The sequence below is a fragment of the Phyllostomus hastatus genome, unplaced genomic scaffold, assembly GCF_019186645.2.
Source record: "Phyllostomus hastatus isolate PE091 unplaced genomic scaffold, TTU_PhHast_1.1 phas_scaffold_501, whole genome shotgun sequence".
In the NCBI taxonomy this organism is placed as follows: domain Eukaryota; kingdom Metazoa; phylum Chordata; class Mammalia; order Chiroptera; family Phyllostomidae; genus Phyllostomus; species Phyllostomus hastatus.
Window position 1 is genome coordinate 40144857 of NW_025334033.1, and position 24297 is coordinate 40169153.

General features: G+C 36.7%; 1 protein-coding gene across 3 annotated transcripts in view; it reads left to right on the forward strand.

Annotated features, from left to right (window-relative positions):
* Positions 1-16094, forward strand: part of PCNX4 (pecanex 4) — a 34496-nt gene extending 18402 nt beyond the window's left edge. For all 3 annotated transcript variants that reach the window (XM_045822547.1, XM_045822546.1, XM_045822548.1), the window contains 5 exons: positions 2643-3003; positions 5985-6088; positions 8216-9252; positions 9604-9790; positions 15439-16094. In XM_045822547.1, coding sequence (XP_045678503.1) covers positions 2643-3003; positions 5985-6088; positions 8216-9252; positions 9604-9790; positions 15439-15690 — 1941 coding nt within the window. In that variant the 3' untranslated portion in view covers positions 15691-16094. The remainder of the gene's footprint in view (positions 1-2642; positions 3004-5984; positions 6089-8215; positions 9253-9603; positions 9791-15438) is intronic.
* Positions 16095-24297: the final 8203 nt, after the last annotated feature.

Consider the following 24297-nt stretch of genomic DNA (forward strand, 5'->3'; position numbering starts at 1 on the left):
AAGTGAGGGTTTATTTCTGGGTTCTCAGTTTATTTCCATTCATTTATATACCTATCCTTAACTACACTGTCTTGATCACTGTAGCTTTGCAGTAGGTTTTGAAATTGGAAAGGGTGAGTCCTTCAGCTTTGTTCTGTTTTGACTATTCTGGTACCCTTACATTACCATATAAATGTTAGTTTCGGCTTTTTGCAAAAAGGCATCTGGAACTTTGATAGAAAGAGCCTTGAATCTGTAGATCAATTTGGGGAATATTGCTGTCTTAAAAATATTAATTTTTTCCATTCACAAGCATGAGATGTCCTTACATTTATTTAGTTCTTCTTTAAATTTATTTCACCAATATTTTGTAGTTTTCACTGTACAAGTGTTATGCTTTTATTAAACTTATTACCTAGTATTCTTTATGGTATTTTGAATGAAATTGTTTCCTTAATTCATATTTTTGGCTTGTTTATTGCTACAATATAGAATACAACTGATTATTTTTATATTAATCTTGTATCTGAAACTTCACTAAACTCTTATTGTAATAGATTTTTAATGAATTTGTTAGGATATTCTGTATAAATTATGTTACCTGTAAATTAGATATAGTAAAGATAGTTTACCTTCTTCCTTTCCAATCTAGATGTCTTTCATTTCTTTTACCTAACTGTCCTGGGTAGAACCTCTAGTATAATGTTCAAAGAAGAAGACAGAATGTACATCTGATGATGATAGCATTCAGTCTTTCTCCATTACGTTAATGTCAGTCTTTTATCATTAAAAATGATACCAGCTATTAGTTTTATGCAGGTACTTTTTACCAGATTGAGAAGTTTCCTTCTATTCCAGTTGTCTTTTCATCATGAAGGTTGTTGGATTTTGTCAAATGCTTTTTCTGTGTTTATTGAAATGGTCATATAGCTTGGGTCCTTTAATCTATTAACATGATATAATACATTGATTTTTGGTGTTAAACCAACCTTGCATCCCTGGAATAAATCCCACTAGGTCATGGTGTATAATCCTGTTTATATGTTGCAGGATTTGATTGGCTAGTGTTTTGTTGAGAATTTTTATGTGAGATGCCTTTCTTTTCTTATCATGTCTTTGGTTTAGATATCATAATAGCACTGACCTCATAAAATGAGGTGGAAATTTCATATTAATTATTTTTTAATGCCTAATAGTATTTAGTATGTCTCTTAAATATTTTGCAATATGTAGTATTTTGTAGTATAGAAGCCATCTGGTCCTAGCATTTCTCTGTGAGTAGCTTTAAAATTACTAATTCAGATTCTTTTACTTGTTACAAGTCTATTTTGATTTTCTGTTCTTAAAAATTTTTTATTTAGTTTATCTTTGGACAGTGGGGAAGGGAGGGAGAAAAAGAGGGAGAGAAACATCAATGTGTGGTTGATTCTCATGCGCTCCGTACTGGGGACCTGGCTTGTAACCCAGGCATGTGCCCTGACTGGGAATCAAACCAGTGACCCTTTGGTTCTCAGGCTGGTGCTCAGTCCACTGAGCCACACCAGCCAGGGTTGATTTTCTGTTCTTGAAACAGTTTTGGTAATTTATGTCTTTCTAGGAACTTGTTGGTTTCATCTGTGTGTTCTGATTTATTGGCATACAGTTGTTCATGGTATTCTTATCATCCTTTTTACTTTTTTCTGTAGGATAGTAATATCACCTCTCTCTTTCATGATTTTAGTAAATTGAGTCTTCTTTTTCTTGGTCAGTCTAGCTAAAGAGTTGTCATTTTTGTTGATCTCAAGAAACCAGGTTTGGTTTAATTGATTTTCTCTTGTTTTCTCTATTTTATTATTCTGTGCTCTAATCTTTATTTCCTTCCATCTGTTTACTTGAGGTTTAGTTTGCTCTTTGTTTTGTGATTTCTCTAGTTTCCTAAGATAGAAGATTAAGTTATTAATTTAAGAGCATTCTTCTCTTTTAATATAGGCATTTAAAGCTATAAATTTCCCTCTGAGAACTGTTTTAGCTATATCACAGGTTTTGGTATGTTGTATTTTTGTTTCATTTATTTCAAAATATTTCCTCATTTATCTTGTTATTTCTTCTTTCATTGGTTATTTAGAAATGTCTTTAATTTTTAGATTTCTTCTATTGTTGATTTAATTTTGTTTTGGTTGAAAAACATACTTTGTGTGATTTGTGTGAACATACTTAGTATGATTTCAATCTATTGAGGTTTGTCTTGTGGCATTACTTTTGTTTCTTTATCTTTAAAATGCTCTCTAAAATAAGGATAAATTAAGGATAGCTGCTTGACTATTTATCATTTCTAGTTCTCATGACTTAATGAGCATGTAATGCAAAGCTTAGTCAACCTTGAGATATAGACATTACTAAAGAGAACTGTTAGCACTCCTTTATTTAGGGGAGGCCAAACTTTTGAAAATATAGTCTCATTTATTAATTGTAAGGTTGGAGAAAATGATAACAAAGAATCTCAGATAAAGGCTACATCCTCAAAAATATGGGGGCAGTAATAAAATTATACAGCATTCCTTTTGTGACCTTGAAAATTCATGAAGTGAATAGAACAAAGAATACGAATTAAAAATATTTTTAAGAATAACAAAGGAGCACTAGAGATTCTTTAAGAATAAAAAATTATTCTTTTGTCTCTACAGGTTGGTATCATGCGTGATCGTCTGATTCAGTTTATCTCTAAACTACAATTTGCTGTGGCTATACTTTTGGCATCATGGACGGAGAAAAAACGTAGAAAATCAACCACCACTTTATGTATACTCAACATGGTTTTCTCTCCATTCGTGTTGGTCTCCATAATTTTTTCTACACTACTCTCTTCTCCTCTGCTCCCCCTCTTCACCCTCCCTTTGTTCTTGGTGGGGTTCCCCCGACCCATTCAGAGTTGGCCGGGAGTGGTGGGCACTGCAGCCTGCGTTTGTGCAGATACAGTGTACTACTACCAGATGATCCCAGGCTTGGCCGCTGCACTGCAGTCTGCGATGGCAACTGGAAGTTTAGGTAAGTAGGTGGGTTGTGCTTAAATTCTCACTAGTATATTGGGTTGGCCAAAAAGTTCATTTGTTTTTTTCTGTAAGATAGCTCAAGAAGTGCTTAGTTGTCTTGAACTTCATTCAGAACAATTTTTGTTAGATGGTATTATGACATCTGCCCTACATTTTATTTTTTAAAAAACCTAAAAATGTATAACATACATTTTTTTAAAAAACCTATAAGAATTAGTGAATTTTTGCATAATTTAATATTGAAGATGAAAGGAAATATGCAACATTTTTGGCATATTATGTTATTATTTCAAGAAAGGTAAAAACGGAACTGGAACACAAAAAAAGATGTGTGCAGTGTATAGAGAAGGTGCTGTGACTGGTTGAACATGTCAAAAGTGGTTTGCGAAGTTTTATGCTGGAGATTTCTCACTGGACAACGCTCCACAGTCAGGTAGACCAGTTGAGATTGACAATGATCGAATTGAGATATTAATGGAGAACAATCAATGTTATACCATGCAGGGGAGATCAGCTAACATATTCAGAATATTCGAATCAATAAAGTTATTGGTGAAAGTGAAAAATGTGTCTTTTATTTTATGAAAAAAAACCATATGGATTTTTGACCAGTCCAATATTTGAAGTACAAAGACATGAACATCAGTAAAATGGTTTTTTGAGCCAACCATTATACAGACCCTAATACTCTGATATGTAGGTAGAAAGACTAAATGTGAAAGATGTATATCTCCTGCTCTTTATGTTGAGGTAAAGTTATAAAATAAAAATACTAAGGGAGAATTTTATTACAGTGATTTGATAATTTTTAAAAATTCTGAATAAAATCAGGTTGTAGCCTCATCATGGAAACATGAAAACACTTACCTCGCAAAATTTTTATGTACTTACAATGAGTTCAAATCGAGTAGATGCAATAGATTCAGACCCATAAAGAGCGAAAACTAGCTTTACATAATATCAGACTGAATTGCTTAAGGATGTTGCTCACATATTATTAGCATATATACAGAGGTACAGGGCACAATAACATGAAGGCTTTGGTCACTGGTTGAAAAGAAAAGCAAGATTTTGATGAGAATGAACTAATTTTATAATTACAGTTTTATGTTACTTTTATAATTTCGTGGTACACTAACTGCAAATTCAACTATGTTGTACTTGTCAGGGTTGGTTTTAGATAAGGTATAAGCTGATGACAACAGTGTATTGTCACCTAGCATAGGCCTTACCCCTTGATACTCATTTTAGAAATATTCAATGATGACTTCCTAGCAAACTGATGCCAGTCAGACTAGCAATTTAAAATTTGAGTTTGAATGAAATGTCTACTTGGGTTGAACTTTTCTTTTTACCTATGATTATATTAGATATGTTAGAAAAAACTTTATACTACAAATTTTTTATGAATAATTATTTTCCTTTCCTACAGGAAATATTCTATAATTTTATCCAGTTCCAATTAATTTTTACTATACAATGCTGTGCTTTTTAAAATACTTGTAATATTAAACTCACATCTGAAATAATAAATACCTTAGTAATAAAGTAGAAATTATGCTTTATTATCAAATCAGTTATACTCCACCAAAAAGTGTGTTATAAAGTATTTCCTGGGGAAAAAAAATGAGGTAATGTTTCACACACATCTGATTGGCAAAAATGTACAAAGTTTGACATTACCAAGTATTGACTTGGGTATGGGGAACAAGAAGTCCCAAACCCTCCTGGAAGGAAATGTTTATATTTGTAAAACCATGTTGAAGAGTAAACTTACAGTCTGCAGTGAAGATGTGCATATCCCAGTTTTAGAGTCCATGATCCATTGATTCCAATTCTAGAGGAACTCTTACATATCAGTTTTGGGGTCCCCAAGACTATTCCTAGGTTTGATGATTTGCTAGGAGGATTCAGGATTCAGTGTATACTGTTACTAAGATATTTTAAAGCTAAAGGATGCACAGCAAAATCAGCAAAGGGAAAAGTCACATGGGTAAAAGAGACCAGATGCAAACTTCCAGGTGTCCTCCCCTGGTGTAGTCACACAGAATGGGCTTAATTCCTTAGCAGTGTATTGTGACGTGTTACATCTTCACTACCGGAGATTCTTATTTGAGACTTAATTCCTAGGTCTTTTATTGAGGCTAGTCATGAGGCACCCCTCTCTGCCTATCGCATACCAAGATTTCAAACTCCCACAAGAAAAGCCAGTGTTCAGTGCAAACTGTATTGTTCGCACTGAAATACAAGTTCCCAGATGCCAGTCAAGCAACTTTGTAAGCAGGCCTTTCAAAGGATATCAGTTAGTTTTGCTATGTTAACTCTTTCCTGCACAACACCTTGTACAAGCAGATTTGCACAAAAATAATTTCTGTAGCATTAAAATAGTGAAAAATTGGAAGCATCTGAAATGTTTATTAAATAGGAAATGAATATGTAAATTCAACTATGTTCATATAATGAATTCTCAATGCTGTTAACAATGAATGACTGAGCTGTTTGCAGTCAACATGGGCAAATCACAGGCACAATGTGAGAAAAAAACTAAGTTTTAAAAGTATTTGTACCACATAGTAGACAGCATCTTATGTAAATTTTAATACCACAAAACATTTTTATGCATGTATATAAAAGTGTCCACAATATTTTAAGTCATTAATGTGAAGTTGGCTCTTATATACAGTGATGAATACTTTTCCTAGTATTTTTTAACATGTAGTTAGGATTTTATATGCCAGGTTCTAATTTGTTTTTCTGGAAACTATATCCTTGACTTTTTATGTATTATTACCTGTAGAGATTAATTAAATGCCTTATAATATGCAATGAATAGTCATTTCTATTTTTGACATAAAGAGACGGTCGAAGGAATTGTGAATTAGTTCAAAGTGTGTTACCAATTTTGAAGATTCATGTGGCAAAATAAAACAAGCTTGAATAAGTACTTACTTTTCTTTTTTTTCGGATTTCTTTTAGGTCTCCTCTTACCTGGTTCTCATTACTTGGGCCGTTTTCAGGATCGTTTAATATGGATAATGATTCTAGAACATGGCTATACTTACTGCTATATTAACATTAAGGTCATTGTGCATTTGAAACCTCTCTGGTCCAGGGCTGGGCAATAGTAGATTTACAGTGGTAAAACAAGTAATACAGTAATTAATAAAAATGATTTAAGAATAAACTGTTTCATGTACTCATAACTATAAATGTACCACTATATTTTTATAATATGTGTGTAAAAAATTTTACCTGTTATGTACACATCAACTACTTAATAACTCAGTTTGAAATAATATCTTTTAGTTAACCTGTGAAAACACCTGGGGGTTTTAAAGTATATTTCAATATATACATATCAATAGACAAACTAATATTGATTGTGTAACAGAACACAGTAACAAAATATACATTCCCAATTTTCATCCAGTCCTGCTTTTTTATTATCCCTGTCTAGTTGAGCATCTCAAAAGTATGACTCAGTAAAATTTTTTCACACCCATACCATGTATCATTCTCAATTTAATAAAAACCTTTTGATCCTACTGCTCCTACCTGGTACACCATGTTTTTTTTCTCCTTCCTTTTAGAATAAAATGCCTTATTAGAGTTGCTTATTGAACCTAATAAAGTGGGTCATTTTACTGACCTTTTGTGCTCCATGACATATGGTATAAAGACATGCCTTTTAGTGGCAGTCTTTTTCTTTTTCAGTTTTTTGGACATGAGCTTGCTTAGCTATATACCATCTACTTTTTTTTTTTTAAAGATTTTATTTATTTATTTTTAGAGAGGGGAAGGGAGGGAGAAAGACAGGGAGAGAAACAACAACATGTGGTTGCCTCTCCCCTGCCCCATACTGGGGACCTGGCCCACAATTCAGGCACATGCCCCAACTGGGCATCAAACCTGTGACTTTTTGGTTCAAAAGCCGGCACTCAACCCACTGAGCCACACTAGCCAGAGCCACTAACATTTATATAACTCTTTAAAGTTTACAAAGTATTTTCATTACTTTAATCTTCGCAACCCTATGTGCTAGGATTATTTTTCTTTGAAAGAGAAGGAAAAGGAATCTCAGAGGTTAGGCGACCTACTCAGGATTGTGTGCTAGCATCTGATAGTCCATGATTTAAAAATGGGTTTTGATGTCACATTTCATGTTTTCTCCCTGGATCATAATAAATTCTGACAGAATTACCTTTTATTAAAGGCACTGATAGTTTTGTAAAAATGTATAAACAAACAGCAATAATAATAGTAAACAAGGACCTGATACATCCTCTTCATTTGATTCCTTTTGGGACAGTAATCAAAATGTGTTTAAATTTTAGATAAAGATGTACTCAGGCCCTGGACCGGTAGCTCCACTGGTTAGAGCATTGTTCTGGTACACCCAGGTTGTGGGTTTGATCCCCAGACAGTACACTTACAAGAATCAACCAATAAATGCATAAATAAGCAGAACCAGAAATCAGTGTTTCCTTTTCTCTCCCCCACTTTCTTCTTCCTTCTCTCTCTAAAATCAGTTTTTAAAAAGGTTCTAAAAAAGTGTATTCATAATATTCTTTCAACATATATTTGTTGCATACCTACTGTATGCCATATACTGGTTTAGGCACTGCATATATAGTAGTAACCGAAAGAGAGCTGCTTTATGAAGTTTACATTATAGTTGGAGGAGACAGACAATAATCAAATACATAAATCTTTATTATTATTATGTTATTGTAGTCAAACACTGGAACATGAGAATGGTTAAATAAATTATGGCATATCCACACAACAGAATAATGCTCTCATACAAAGTAGGATGGAAAGGATACAAAACTGTGCATATTGTGTAATTCTCATTTTACTTTTTTACCTCCAAGAAAACTATAATTTTAAAATTTTTTAATGTGGTTCAAACTTGACTACAGATACAGTTTTTTTAAATTATAGTCATATTCAATAAAATTGTTTTGTTTTCTAGAATTTCTATAATTTATTTTGAAATAGTGAGATTATTTTTATCTCTGTATTCAACAGCAGATGTCTTAAGTACTGTTAAGTTTGAGTTAAGGTGTAGCTCTTGAGTTAGAGAAAATTTTCACAGTTTTTTATATTTTCATTTTGAGAAACAAGTTCATGGGCATTTACAATACTAGCTGCTTTTCTCTGTGTAATAAGTGATCATAAATTTGAGTTCTTTTTAATTTCCTCAGGGGTTAGAATTGCAAGAGACATCATGTCATACTGCTGAAGCTGGAAGAGTTGATGAAGTTTTTGAAGGTGCCTTTGCACAAGAAGAATGTGCAAAAATATGTTCCATTAATGGACACTTTGGAAATGTCTTGACACCCTGCACTGTTTTGCCTGTGAAACTCTATTCTGATGCCAGGAATGTCCTCTCTGGCATAATAGATTCTCATGATAACTTAATTGAATTTAAAGGTGACCTTGTTAAAGTACTTGTGTGGATACTTATTCATTACTGCTCCAGAAGGTCCAGCATGCAGGAACATGTTCACAAAACTGAAAATAAAGAGAAAGCATCTCTAGTAATCCTGCCCACTTTGAATACTTCACCACAAAACGAATCCCCAGAAGACACTGTTAGTTTAAATTCAGGAACTTTAGATGACTGGTCTGATGATGTTTTGGGTGATGAGCCAACTACCAAAAAAGGAAATGAAGAAAAACATCAATTGAAAGTTTTGCAAAGTATAAATTTGCCTCTTCCAGGATCAGTAGAATCACAGGTGGTTGGTGATCATTCTATAGGCAAAGTGCCTGAAAATAGTTTTTACAAAGCAGTTATACTGGGATACCCTGCTATTGACAAAGGAAAACAAGAAGACATGGCCTATATTCCGCTCGTGGAGTTCAGTTGTTCTCATTCTCACCTGTTAAGCTTACCTAAAGAGTGGACATCTGACTGTTTGCCTAAGTCCAAAATGAGGGAGATGAGCTTATTGTTTCCAGAAGACTGGTACCAATTTGTGTTAAGGCAGTTGGAATGTTTTCCTTCAGAAGAAAATGTCCCAGATGTGCTGGAAGAAATTGCAAATGACAGAGTTTTAAAAGACTTTTATGCTCATGCAGTAATGACTTGTTATTTTAGTTTGTTTGGAGTATGCAATATGGATCCTACTCCTGGTCATATATTGAAAGTTTACAGTGGTGTTTTGCCTTGGTCTGTTGCCTTTGATTGGCTGACCGAAAAGCCAGAACTGTTCCAGCTAGCACTGAAAGCTTTCAGGTAATTCATTTTGATTCTGTACAAGTTGTAACACTGGCAGGGAACTGCTGAGTTTTTAAATAACCTAGAAGGAGATACACCATCATTTTAGAAAGGAATCACTTTCTTAAAACTGAAAAAATTGCCTAGTATGTATTGTGATAATCAGGGATACACTTTATAGTTCCTTTTCTTTGGGTGGAGAACTTATTTTTCCTTTGGATTTCTTAACTATCATTTCACACTTTTAATATGAAATACGTATCACTTCAGTTTAATGTCTTAAAAATATTGATTGAACAAAATCTATTTCATTTATAAAGTTGATAAAAATTTTAAAATTCTAAAATTCTTCATTTCTCCATTTTCTAGGTATACTCTGAAACTGATGGTTGATAAAGCAAGTTTAGGTCCAATAGAAGATTTTAAAGAACTAACTAACTACCTTGAAGAATATGAAAGTGACTGGTACATTGGTTCGGTATCTGATGAAAAGTGGAAAGAAGCAGTTTTACAAGAAAAACCATACTTATTTTCTCTAGGATATGATCCAGATATGGTAAGATTAAAACTGAATTTTTGTGTATTACCTCCAAGAGTTATAACTTTATAACTGGTTATAAAGTAATTGAACTAGGTGATAGAGATATGACATTCTACATATTAATCACAGTTCTAAGGCATTTGTAATCATGACTTTATGGCCAACTCACTTCAGTTATAAAATGACTGAATATTTACTTTTACAAACTTAATAGGAGCCAATTAAAAATGTCATGTCATCGTTGTGTAATAACTGACCTATAGGATAGTCAAATAAATGCAATTTGCTATAGCATGTTTGACTAAAAGGATTGTATGTCTGCTAAATTCCAGTGTATGAATTACCACTTTGGATTTGACTCCAGGAGAAAACTTAATTTGTAGTGGCAAAGTATTTCCTCTGCTGATAGTTATACTTTATTTGAAGCATGTCTAACCTGTGAAAATTAAGAAAGAAAGTTAAAATTAAGAAAATTAAGAAATTCACTCCAAATAGTCAATAACTTTTTAAAATATGGTACTGGTTCTCATTGCATTTAAAATGTCATTGAGTGGGCACAGTATGAAAAATGCAATGTTACAAGCTTATTATGGGTTCCATGTCTGGCATTATAATGAAAATTATTTTTTAAAAAGTCATTTAAAGTCTTAGAAATTATTCTAAAAGCATACAGCAAGTGAAGAAATATTTATTCAAGAAAATCAACTAAAACCCAGTAAATACAGTAAGAGACTGCAGTATCTGCACCAAGACCTGTTTTCCCCCAGCTCACTAAGATAGAAACATTCATGCAGACTGCATGGCCAAGAACACAGAGCTCCCTCTCCCCTCAGCTGCCAGTCGGGGGACTTCTCCTGAAAGAGGCAGGACTTCAGCCGTTCTCATCTCACTCTCAGCAACGTGTTGTGAGGCTAGCTTCTGAGCATGTGTAGTCAAGAGGTGAGAACTCCTTCCTGGACAGTCCAACTCGTTGGGTGGAGACTTTAACCTGGACATGGTGTCACTGAGAATACGAGTGTCCTGATCACCCTTGCATATACCCCTGCAGTGGAGGTTCTGCACTGGGAGAGAGAGGACGAGAAGACCCAAGGTCACTGCTCCTCCTCTACCAAGCACTTATCTCCTAAAGCCAAGGTATCACTCAGAGAGAAGCACATCATTATCTCACCTTCAGATTCAGAGCTCTGGCTCAGAAGGTTCGCCCAGTTAAAGAAGCAAACCATTAAACAAACAGACAAACAAAATGAATTTCTTTCCAAAAGAACCAACGTTAGTTGCAAAACAGTGTGGACACATTGACGCCTAAGATTCTCTCCAAAACTATGGATGTTGTAGTGAACAGTAATTAAGAGGCAGTTGGTAAATTCATTAAAGATAAAATCTAAACTGTAGGCTAGATATAGATTAAGTGAGAGAACCCAGAAAGAAACAATAGAGAAGAGCGCCCCGCCCCTGGGGTCACAACAAATCTCAAACGTTCATCCCCAAAGCTATTCTTTCAAAGGATCCCAAATTTAATTGGATTAGTCTGTGGAGCCCCAGGTTATTGTTGAAAATGTAGATCAATCAGGAGTGTTGAACACCTGGGTGAGTGCTTAACAGAGAGCGAGCCCTGCCAAAACCACTGTTAGCCCATTGTAACTGTGGGCCTTCACAAGGCTGCACTCCCAGAGGAGCAACGTCAAAGACTTCACACCTGGCAGGGAGGTAGGGATTAATTTCACTGAAGTCATCTGAAAACTCACTAAACTAATAAGCAAATAACAAGTCTTAACTGAGGGGAAGAGAGGAGCAGTACCCAGAATTATTACAGTGTTAACTAGAATGTCCAGTTTTCAACAAAAATTATGAGACATGGGAAAAAACAAAACGAAACAGCAAAGTCTGACCCATACAACAGGGGAAAAAAGCAGACATCAGAAGTTGCCAGTGTGGCTCAGTTGGTTGGAGTGCCCTGCTGTAACTGAGAGTTTGCTGGTCTGATTCCCGGTCAGGGCACATACTTAGGTTGTATGTTCGATCCCCAGTTCAGGTGCATACAGTCCCTAGTCCGGGATTCATCAGAGAAATGCAAATCAAAGCCACAATGAAATATCACTTCATGCACACCAGGATAGCTAAAATGAAAAAGTCAGGTAGTAAGTGTTGGCAAGGATACAGAGAAATTGGAACTCTAATACAGTGCTGGCAGAAATGTAAAATGGTGCAATCACCTTTAAAAATATCCTGACAGTTTCTTAAACGATTAAATACAGGATTACCTCTGACCCAGTTATACTACTCCTAGGTGTATGAAGGGGGATCCTAAAAAAACTGGTATTTATAAAAAATTGTATATCCTTACATGTTAAAACTTCATTCACCTTCAAAGTACTCTCCATTTGATGCAGTATATCAAGACATTTTTACCACTGCTCAAAACAGTTTTTGAATTCATTGATTTTGATGCCTTTTACTGCTTTTGCCATTTTTTGTTTCACCTCTTCCACATTGATAAAACATTTCCCTTGAGGACAGTTTTCATCCAGGGAAACAAAAGTCACTCAAGGTGAGATCAGGTGAGTAGGGAGGGTAGGGCATGGGGGTCATGCCATTTTGAGTCAAAAAAACGCTGAACACTCAGTGTGTTATAGACAGGAGTGCTTGTAAATCACCCATCATGAAATGGGCAAGCACATTGAAAGAGTCTTCAAAAAAAATTCACTGAATCCAAACACAGCCTCTCACAACTATGCCAGCTGGTACACTGGTACAGATGGGTTTCCAGAACACTCACCTAGTAGGGGAAGCCTGTACTACAAGGGGTCTGCCCTCCAAAAGATAATTCCAGTTTTTTGGGGGGTCCCCCTCATATAACTAAGAGAAACAAAAACATCAATACAAATAAAAATATGTGCATGGATGTTGATAGCAGTGTTACTCATAATTGCCAAAAGGTGGAAATAACCCAGCTGTTCATCAGCTGAATACACAAATTGTGGTATTTCCATACAATGGAATGTTATTTGACTATAAAAAACTAATGAAGTGCTGTTAAATGCTCAACATGAATGACCCTTGAAAACATGCTGAGTTACAGATGCCAGTCATAAAAGAGCACATATTATATGATTCCATGCATATGAAATTTTCAGAATAGGCAAACCTCTGGAGTTACAAAGTACATTATTGGTTGCTTAAGCCTGGGGGAATGAAGAGATAGGATGGTAATAGCTAAAGAGCTAAAGGTTTCTTTTTGAGGTCATGAAAATTTTTTAAAATTGACTGGTGATACTTGTACATATCTGAATAAACCATTTTAAAAACTGTTGAAATGTACACTTTACATAAGTAAATTGTATGGGCTTTAAATTATATCTTAATGAAGTTGTTTTTGGAAAGAACCCATTGTATGACTGTTCACTGACTAGTACATATAACTTAGACATTGCTGAGGCCAGGTGGGATGAAAGAATAGAGAAAAAAAGGAAAGAGAAGGAGGACTTCAGGCTAAGATGGAGGTGTAGGTATACACACTGTGCCTCTTCGCACAACCAAAAGAAGGACAACAGCAAATCTAAAAACAGCCAGAACTGACAGAAAATCGAACTGTATGGAAGTCCAACAACCACAGCGTTAAAGAAGAAACATTCATCCAGACTAGTAGGAGGGACAGAGATGCGCAGCCAGATGGAGAGGACTCCCAGCAAGCCGGCAGCTGGTGGAGCAGGTCCCACATTCACGTGCAGATAAACCAGAAGGAACAACTGGAGAGCGAGATAGACTGCACAACCCAGGATTCCAGCTCAGGAAAAACCCTCAACCCAGGCTTCCAGCTTGGGAAAATAAAGCCTCGGGGAAATCAAAGCCTCTGACTGAAAACACCTGTGGGGGTAGAGGCGGCAGCAGGAGAAACGCCCAGCCTCATAGGAGCATTCATCGGAGAGACCCATAGGGTCCCAGGGCATGCACAAACCTACTCACCAGGAATCAGCACCAGAAGGGCCCAGTTTGATTGTGGGTAGTGGGGGAAGTGACTAAAAGCCAGCAGAGAGCGGAGCAAGTGGCACTGTCCCCTCTTGGACCCCACCCCCACGTACAGCGTCACAACGCAGCAATGTGGGTTGTCCCACCCTGGTGAACGAACACCTAAGGCTCCGGCCCTTGTTCCATAACAGGTGCACTGAGACCAAAAAAAAAAAAAATGGCCCAAATGAAATGAAATCAAGGCTCCAGAAAAAATACAACTAAGCAATGAAGAGATAGCCAGCCTATCAGATGCACAGTTCAAAACACTGGTGATCAGGATGCTCACAGATTTGGATGAATATGATCACAAATTAGAGGAAAAAATGAAGGCTATGCTAAGTGAAATAAAGGAAAATGTACAAGGAATTAAGAGTGATGGGAAGGAAGCTGGGACTCAAATCAACAGTTTGGAGCAGAAGGAAGAAAGAAACATTCAACCAGAACAGAATGAAGAAACAAGAATTCAAAAAAATGAGGAGAGGCTTAGGAACCTCCAGGACATCTTTAAACATTCCAACATCCAAATCATAGGGGTGCCAGAAGGAGAAGAAGAAGAACAAGAAGTTGAAAACTTATTTGAACAAATAGTAAAGGAGAACTTCCCCAATCTGGCAAAGGAAATAGACTTCCAAGAAGTCCAGGAAGCTCAGAGGGTCCCAAAGAACTTGGACCCAAGAAGGAACACACAAGGCACATCATAATTACATTAGCCAAGATAAAAGATAAGGAGAGAATCTTAAAAGCAGCAAGAGAAAAGGAGACAGTTAGCTACAAAGGAGTTCCCTTATGGGAACTGTCAGCTGATTTCTCAAAAGAAACCTTACAAGCAAGAAGGGGCTGGAAAGAAGTATTCCAAGTCATGAAAGGCAAGGACCTACATACTTGACTTTCATCCAAGAGTACTCTATCCAGCTAAGCTATCATTTAGAATGGAAGGGCAGATAAAGTGCTTCCCAGATAACATCAAGTTAAAGGAGTTCATCCTCACCCAGCCCTTATTATATGAAATGTTAAAGGGACTCGTCTAAGAAAAAGAAGATAAAAACATGAACAGTAACATGACAACAAACTCAGTTATTAACAACCGAACCTAAACACATACAAAAACAAACTTAGCAAACAACTAGAAAAGGAACAGAATCACAGAAATAGAGATCACATGGAGGGTTATCAGCAGGGTAGTGGGAGGAGGAGAGAGGAGGAAAAAGGCACAGAGAATAAGTGGCATAAATGGTAGGTAGAAAATAGACAGGGGGAGGTTTAGTATAGGAAATGTAGAAGCCAAAGAACTTATATGTATGATCCATGGACATGAACTAAAGCAGGGGAGTGTGGGTGGGAGGGGGTGTGCAAGGCGGAGGAGATTGAAGGGGGAAAATTGGACAACTGTAATAGCATAATCAATAAAGTATATTTAAAAAAGGAAAAAGAAACAGTGAGATTTTGCTGTTCTGTTCATCGAGTGAAATGCTGTTAGGTGACTCTTAGTTCTGAAGAGAAGCAACTTGTGTATACATTTTAACACACCACTTTCTGTTTAAGTTTGCCTCAATACAATGGAATTTTTTCTAAGTTTATAAGTAAAATATAAAGGCCTGGACATAACCTTGGTTTTTGTTTTTTGTTTTTTTGTCCCACCCCTTTCATATTTAAAGGGAGTTTACACTGGGAGAGTACTTACCCTTCAAGAATTATTGATCCAAGTTGGGAAGTTAAATGCTGAAGCTGTCAGAGGTCAGTGGGCCAATCTTTCATGGGAATTGCTTTACGCCACAAACGATGACGAGGAACGCTATAGTATACAAGCTCATCCACTACTTTTAAGAAACCTTACAGTACAAGCAGCTGATCCTCCCCTGGGATATCCAGTTTATTCTTCAAAACCTCTCCATATACACTTGTATTAGAGCTCGTTTTGACCCGTGCATGTGTTCTCATCAAATGAGATGTCTTATCTTTTCTTCCTGGAAGAGTAAGGATGATTTCTCAAACTTCACTGACCTCTCTCTCCTCCCACAAGCCAGATGCCTGGGGAAAAGCTAAGCTCTATAAAGTTGACTCTCTTAGCTATCTTAATGGCCTAAAAGAAAAAAATACATGTCTTACATAAAAGTTAAAACTATTGGCCAATTTTTCTGCCCTTTGGATTATGGTAGGCTTTGTTAAATATAAAACATTAGTATAAAATTAGATAATGAATTGTTTAATGCTTTCTTAAATGTGTGATAGATGGGCTTGCCTTATAAAGTCAACAACTATGTAATTTTTACATACTTAAAAGACACATTACTGTTTTTAAGTAATGATAACAGATGCTATTAAAGGTTATATAAAGTATATTTATTTATTTGAAATACAATTAAACTTCATAGTATTTTCAAACTTTGTGCCATTTTATTTTAACATTTAGCATGGTCTGAATGTTTTTATATAATTATCTTTTCATATACTTCAATTCAGAAACCTTCAAAATTTTTAATAAAATCTTTTCCAATAAAACTTTTATTCCAAGTATCTTTTTCATATATGTGAAAGGAAAGGGATTTATCCCATTCATCATTTAATGCTCACAGGATTAGCAGTGTTAGGGTAACCTGAGTGTGATTTCTGAGGGCCATTCTGTAGACCTGGCTCCTTATGCATTTCTTTTCAACTGAATATACTCCTGAAAAATGACCCACAGGACTAGCAGTTACTATAATGTCTTAAGGTGTTGAGCTAAAGATAGAAAGAGATCTTGGGAGAAAATTTTTCATGTCATTAGGATTTTATTTTCCTTCTCTAGCTCCTTACAGACTTTTTATAGGTACTTAAAAGAGGATAAACAACGAATCTACATTACTTGAGACATTAATTTCCTCTACATGTTACTTTATCTTCACCTAAACCTATAATAGCCTCCTAAGTTAGTAATACAGTAATACATTCTTTTTATAAATGTTTGAAATAAGTTAAAATGTAATGATTAGGTTATTATTACTAATATTCCATTTATTTAGTACGTGGAACAATTTGATCCAGCAATGTTAAAGGATAACTTTCAGACTAATTTTTAAATAAGGAATTGATGAATTTTGTATGTTAGCCAATTTTGGAGAAGCAGTATAGTTACATAGAAGACAGGGCTTGATGTCATATCTGAATTCAGATTTCAGGTTTATGATTTACATAATTGAGATTTACTAGCTAGACAGTTTTATGTATTTTTTGTCACCTGTGAAAGTTTTCTTATTAAAAACACTCTCTATAATTATCAGTTTTGATGACTGTATGACACTGATAGGTATAGCAAACCCCCAAATAATGGACAGTTTAAGCTGTTTTAAGATTTTCATTGTTACCATAATGATAAGCCATGCTTTCCCTTTACCTTGCCTGCTCCTCAAACTGCTCCATGTCCTTATTCATTCATAGCCAGGTTTCCTTATCTTTCCCTTTTCAAACTGTGACCAAGCAAACCAGGGCTCCACCACATGTCACCTTAACACATGACCCAACAGTTAGTGTTGAAAGAAACAGGTTTTTATTAACAGCTTTTCAACCTCTGTTGGGGCTGAGGGCACTCCTGCTCAGATCCCCATTCTCTGTCGAGACCCAGCCCTTCCCCTGCTCCCCACCAGGCTGTAAGCAAAAGCATGACCAGAAGTTCCCCATATCCTTATCCGTTCTTATGCCGGCTGCACAAACATGTCTCCATCCCTTTTGTAGGTTTCAGAGTCACCATCCTCCCAGCAGCTCCCCTTCAGGATCTGGGGTACAGTCCTCTCACTCCATGCAGTGGTTCGGGGAAACGTGCCCGTTACACTGGGTCATGGTGGCGTCCAAGGAGACACACATCCCAAAAGAGTGGCTTCTCTGTATGTCCTTCAGAGAAGCAGAAGTAGCTCAACATTCCCAGTCACAGTTCAGCTCCAAGCATCTCCCACGAACACATGCTTGTTTAGTCAGGTCCCTGCATGGCTCCTTCAGCTCTGCCACCATCTTCAGGCAGGCTTCCCAACAGGTCTTCTCTTTCTTACTCCAAGCCCTGTAGCTTGTTCTTCCTCCAGTCCTTGTGGCATCTCACATGCCAGGCCTCATGGTGGGCCAGACCCCTTCTCTTTCAGTCTGCCCTTATTATAAATGCTTGGCACAGAACTGCCTATGTGACCTCATACCTGGCCCCTCCTATGATGTGCCACTTTTGCCAGTTCCCGGTATTTTCCACCTTCTTTCACCTGCCATCTTTAGTCAGGGCAAGAGTTCCCTGTCACAAATCACTATACACTCTTACCGTTTAAGAAAGGTACCACTGTTAACTTGCCATAGTTCTCCAAAGTATCTTAAACATATCATACACTTCTTCCTTGCCCCAAGTGAAAGGTGGTAGGGGGTTTTCTCCTATTTTAGAGGACCCTCACTATGCACTCCATTACAAAACCATTCCAGTCTGGATTCCATTTCTACTATTTCTCCAAAGAAAGTTTTAATTAAGGTCACTATTTACCTTCAAATTGTCAAATCAGCTAGTCACTTCCATATTCTCATCTTACTTGCCCTCTAGCATTTGACACATTTGAGCACTCCTTGAATCACATTTATTTTTTCTTTCGGGACCCCCCTGATACCACATTATCTTCATTTTCTTCCTATCTCCCTGACTGCTCAATCTCTTTTGCTGCTTTCCTTTTTCTAGCAGACCTCTGAATTTTGGAACTTCTCACCAATTGGTTCCAGACCCCCTCTTCTTAACCTGTATTCACCATAAACCAGGGGTGTCAAACTTATTTTCACTGGGAGCCATATCAGCCTTGCGGTTGCCTTCAAAGGGGCAAAATAATTTTAGGACTGTATAAATGTAACTGCTCCTAAACTGTCAAGGAGTTGAAATTACATTCGGCCCTTTGAAGGCAACTGTGAGGCTGATGTGACCCCCAGTGAAAATGAGTTTGACACCCCTGCCATAAACAATGTAATCCACTATAGGTTTACAGTTGTAGGTATGCAAAACAGTTTATTCTTGTGTTGTTATTGTGAACAACTGCAAACATTTTGCCCCATTCTGTATATACCTACCTCAACCTCTCTCCTTAGCACTGATCACATATAAGTAACTTGTTTTCCCATCTGATGTATTCAAAAGTGACCTTACTGAATTTTCCTAACAAACTGCTTTTCTGACTTCTACTTTAGTAATGCATAGGTAATTCACAGCAATGATCTCACAAAGAACAACTAGCAAAACTGGGCAAAATAACATTTTTGAACCTACTTAAAAGTATCAGAGAACCAAGAAGATAATGAAGAATTCCATCAACGAGATCCAAAGAAGAATAAAATTTGGAGACCTGAGCTCAGCATTTGGGCTGCTTTTTTTTTTTTTCTGGGAGCATTTGCCATTCAGGAGGAGGTGGCTGAGAGCCTGAGAAGCTAAACAATTTTATAGCCTTGCTGCAGAGTTAGAGGGATAAAAATTGGGAGCCCAAGGCTTTTCTACAAAGGAGGGAGGGACTTTAGTAACTGATGACACTTTGGATTGGGACCTCAAGGACTATATCCTAATTTTAAGGGGGAACAAAAAATAGATGCTATTTGAATTTTTGCAATCCCTAAAACTGGACTAAGGTGACCCTGGGATTCCTAGCAAAGCTAGCCACTACCCAGAGCAAATCTAAGTGTTCTCTGGACTGACCTTTCAAGTTATTTTTTATAATTTTTCATATTTAATATTGGACAATCTAAAGCACCTGAGGAGGTAAGACAACATGATCAAAGCCCAAGAGAAATGATAGATAATATGAACAGACCCACAGGGCATCCAGATAATGAGTTTTTAAACACAGGCTTGGTAATTACGATGTTTGGTACAAAGACAGAAAACACAAGACTCAAAGTTTCTGCAGAAAATTAGAAATGATACAGAAGAACTGACAAGTCCCAAACTGAAAAATACATTAATCAAGTTTAAGAACTCCATGAATATATTTGATAGAAACTGGACACACCTAAAGTACGAATTAGTGAACTAGAAGTTAGGTCAGAAGTGAACATTGGCTTGGCCAAAAAGTTTGTTTTGTTTTTTCCAAACAATGGCTCTAGTAGTGCTTAGTTGTCTTTAACTTCATTCAAAACAATTTTGTTAGATTGTATTGTGACAACTGTCATATCAGTGTGCATTTTTAAACAAAAATTGGTGAATTTTTGTGTAACCATTTTACCATTGAAGATGAAAGATACATGCAGCATTTTGGGCATACCATGCTTTATTGATTCAAGAAAGGTAAAAACACAACTGAAACGCCAAAAACAATTTGTGCAATTTATGGAGAATGTGCTGTGACTGATTGACCATGTCATAAGTGGTTTGTGAAGTTTCTCGGTACCATTGACACTTCGGCCCAATAATCCTTTGCTGTGGGGCTGGCTTATGCACTGGAAGATGTTTAGCAGCACCCCTAACCTCTCCCTACTAGAAGCCAATAGCAAGTAATAGCTGACATACTCAAAATATCCAAATCAATAAAGTTATTGGTGAAAATGGAAAATGTATCTTTTATGGAAAAAACTAAATGGACTTTTTGGCCAACTCAATATCTGATATGAAAAATGACACAAAATAATGGAAAATACAGTGAGAAGATTAAGAGACATAGGGTTGCCATGAGATTTGACATACAAGTCACTGGAATTCCAGGAGAGGAGAATCTAGCCAGGCCAACATTTTAGGAGATAATGACTTGAGAATTTATCATATTAAGAGCCATCAATCTCTGCAAGACCAAAGCACAATAAATAAAACCACACCCCAGCACATCATAAGGAAAAAATATATGAAAAGGAAATCATAAAAGCAGCCAGAAGGACATAACAGACATTGCTATCAAAGGAAGAGCAATATTAGCAAACTGACAACTAACTTCTCGATAGACAGTAACTGCAAACAGACACTATACTCAGCCTTTCACCAAAAACAACTCTTTAAGGATGAAGGGAAAGACACTTTCAAATACAGTATGTTCAACAGCAGATTCTCATAAAAGGAAACAAATATGTTTTCAGAGAGAAGAAAAATAATCCTGAAGTAGCTCAGGGATACAGGAAGGTATGAACAGTAATAAAAAAGATAAATATATGGTTAATCCTATATTAATGATGATATAAGATAGTTTTAGAGGTTAAAGTAAATGTTAAAATACATAACAATAGCAGTATATAAGTTGGTGCAGGAATTAACAGAGTTAAAGAATTCTAGACCCTTGTATTACCCAGAGAGAATTTTAAAGTACCAAGTAATTAAATTAGATTTTGCTGTATCACCGATAGGATAACCACTAAAAAATAGAAAAAGGAAGTATATAACTACTAAGCTGAGGAGGAAAGTGTAATAAGGCAAAAGAGAAAGATAAAATTTATCAAATTCTACACTTAAAATATGAGATCTGTCCAGAAAAAGTCCACCCATTGTTAATGTAACAGTTTGTGTGATATTGATGTAACCTGGCAGCCAAGGACAGTGGACTGGAATGCACATGCATGAACAATGATGATTTCACTGTACTAGTCCATGGGGGCAGATGGCATTGAGTGAGCATGTGTACTGTGTGATCGTCGCATTCAAAATCACTGTGCAAGCAAAGCAACAGATCTGCATCAAATTTTGCATTAAGCTTGAACATTCCTCTCTAGAAACTATTTCAATGGTTCAGAAGGTCGCAGCTATTGGTAACTGTGATTGGCAGCTTCATCACAACATCACTTCTCATGCAGTTTTTTGGCAAAACATCAAGTCACCCAGGTAACTCAGCCCCTCTACAGCCCAGATTTGGCACCCTGTGACTTCCAGCTTTCCCCAAAACTAAAATCACCTTTGAAAGGGAAGAGATTTCACACTGTCAATGAGATTCAGGAAAATACAATGGAGTAGCTGATGGCAACTGGGAAACTGTGAGAGGTCCCAAGGTGCCTACTTTGAAGGGGACTGAAAGGTCAGTTGTCCTATGTACAATCTTTCTTGTATCTTCTTCAATAAATATCTATGTTTCATATTACATGACTGGATACCATCTAGACAGACTTCGTACATGCAATTTATTGTACCTCAATTATATTTCAGTAAAGGTGTTAAAAATAATAGGATGTTTATTAAATCTGCCTGTCAATAACTGACTATAACTAAGGTCTCATGTGATTTTATTTGTGCACTCAGTACTTGAGCAGACAAACCCTAAAGCTGTAGCTTCTCCTGGTGACCTTTCTACCAACTTGCCAGCCATCCTCTTGCACAAACCCATTTATGCCTCACTTTCAGCACTGGTAGAATGGAACATACCATCTCCTTCCTATTTCAAAGAGCCATTGGAGATAATAATCAGGAAATGAGATGTCAGTGCAAAATAATACTTTTCTTAAAGTCAATATGTGAACACTTTGTTTCACATTTCTTGACTATCTTTGAGAAAATGAACTTTGACAAAAATCTACCTTTCCATCTTGGGCTGCTGGCAAAATAGCCTGAGAATGACAGAGGGCTTATACAGATATTATTAATTACATGCTATAAAAAACACTATACAGATGAATTTCTAAAAATCATTTAAAATTATACCTTTGCTACCATTCATTGGCTGGTGTAATTAAGCAAACTGAATTCATTTTCATTTTTTCTTTATCCTCATACCATGCTAATTTCAGTCTGAGTTTTCATCCATGACATTCTGGAGGCAAAGAATGTCTGGCTGTTCATGGCACCTAGAACAGTGTCTAGCCCTTAATAAATATTTGTGAAATAAGGGGGAAAAAATGCCTGGCTGACCTGGCTGATGTGGCTTAGTTGGACTGTCATCCCATAACCGAAGGGTTGTGAGTCCAATACCCGGTCGGGGCACATGCCTAGGGTGCACGTTCCAATCCCCAGTCTAGGCACATAGGATCCACATATAATCCCCAGCCTGGGTGTGTATGGGAGGCCACCAGTTAATGCTTCTCTCTCACGCCAATGTTTCTCTCCCTCCCTTCCCCTCTCTAAAAAAGCAATGACAATAATGTCCTCAGTTGAGGATTAAAAGAAAAGAATGCCTAGCCTACATATTCTCAACAAACCCTAAACGTTGGCAAGCACAGTGCCAACCACTGTAGGTTGAATGACAAGTAAAACAAAACTGACCTGGACCCTGATCTCCTGAAGCCTCTCTTAAAGTGTACTCTTTCAAGGTTCAGTTCAAGTCATGCCTTTTCTACAAAGAACTTCCACAGTGCCCTTGCCAGTGTGACTCAGTTGATTGGGCATCTTCCCACAAGCCGAAAGGCCATGGGTTCAATTACTAGTCAGGGCATGTGCCTAGGTTATCGGTTCCATCCCAGGTCTGGGTGTACACAGAAGGCCTGAATCAATGTTTCTCTCACATCGACATTTCCCTTTCTCACTCCCCCTCTCTCTAAAAAAAAATTTTTTTTAACAAAACAAGTTTCCACACTAACCTATCTGCAAATCTCGCCCTTTTCTAAACTTGCACTTAGTCTATGCCATGCCACACGATGTTACTTTGTAGCATTCTAGAGTTGTTCCAACAATCCATCTTTTTGTTTTTACCCCAGGCCAGTGTTGATTAATCAGTTTTCACCACTGGTGGTACAAGAACCCTCTCATTACATTTTATCCCCATACTACACCCCCATTCTCCTCCCCATCCTGAGCAACCGTTACATCTAAATGTTTATCTCTTCATTGTATTCTTACAAAATGAGCACTACCTTCTATGCACATAAACTTCAGTGTGTATTAGCACAGTTGTTATAGTTCTTTCATTTTATTCATTCATCACCAAGCTTCTAAGACACATCCATGTTGCTGTGTGTGTGTGTGTGCATTTATCCCATTGCTTTTACTTGCTGTACCCCATGCACCTTCACCACACGTCCCCTTTCCCCAGGATGGCCACCAGGGTGGCCTCCAACTTCCTCAACAACTATTCTACAGTTATTTTATGTACGTTACCTTGCCTATAGCTAAACTGTGAACTGCTTATAAAGAACCACATTTTTTTTCTGCTAAGCCCCCTTTGACAGTAGATAATTAGGGAATATTTGTTGATTTTCTATGGTGGCCTATGCATGTTCTCTACTGCAAGGTGCTAAAAATTAAAGTAAAATTAGAGTAAGGAGTTGCCAATGGAGTCTTCCTGGTGTTTAATCTTGACTTTACTCCTTACCAGCCCTGTGACCTTGGGAAAATAACACCAACTTGCTTTGGGCACCTCATTTTTAATCTATAAAGGTGGATACGAACACCTACCTTAGTGTGCTGTTATGAGGAATAAATGAATTAATACAAAACACCTCAATACAGCAAATGGCATATAACAGGTGTTTATATCTGCTCACTACTCAGCTTTGTGTAATATTCCATACATTTACATTAAATGGATTACTGTAATTCTTTGATTACCACTTTGCTAACCTAGATTTTAAGGATAAGTGCTAGAGTATGTTAAAATGCTCTTTTTTTTTCCCAAGAATGTAGTATGTATTACTCTTTA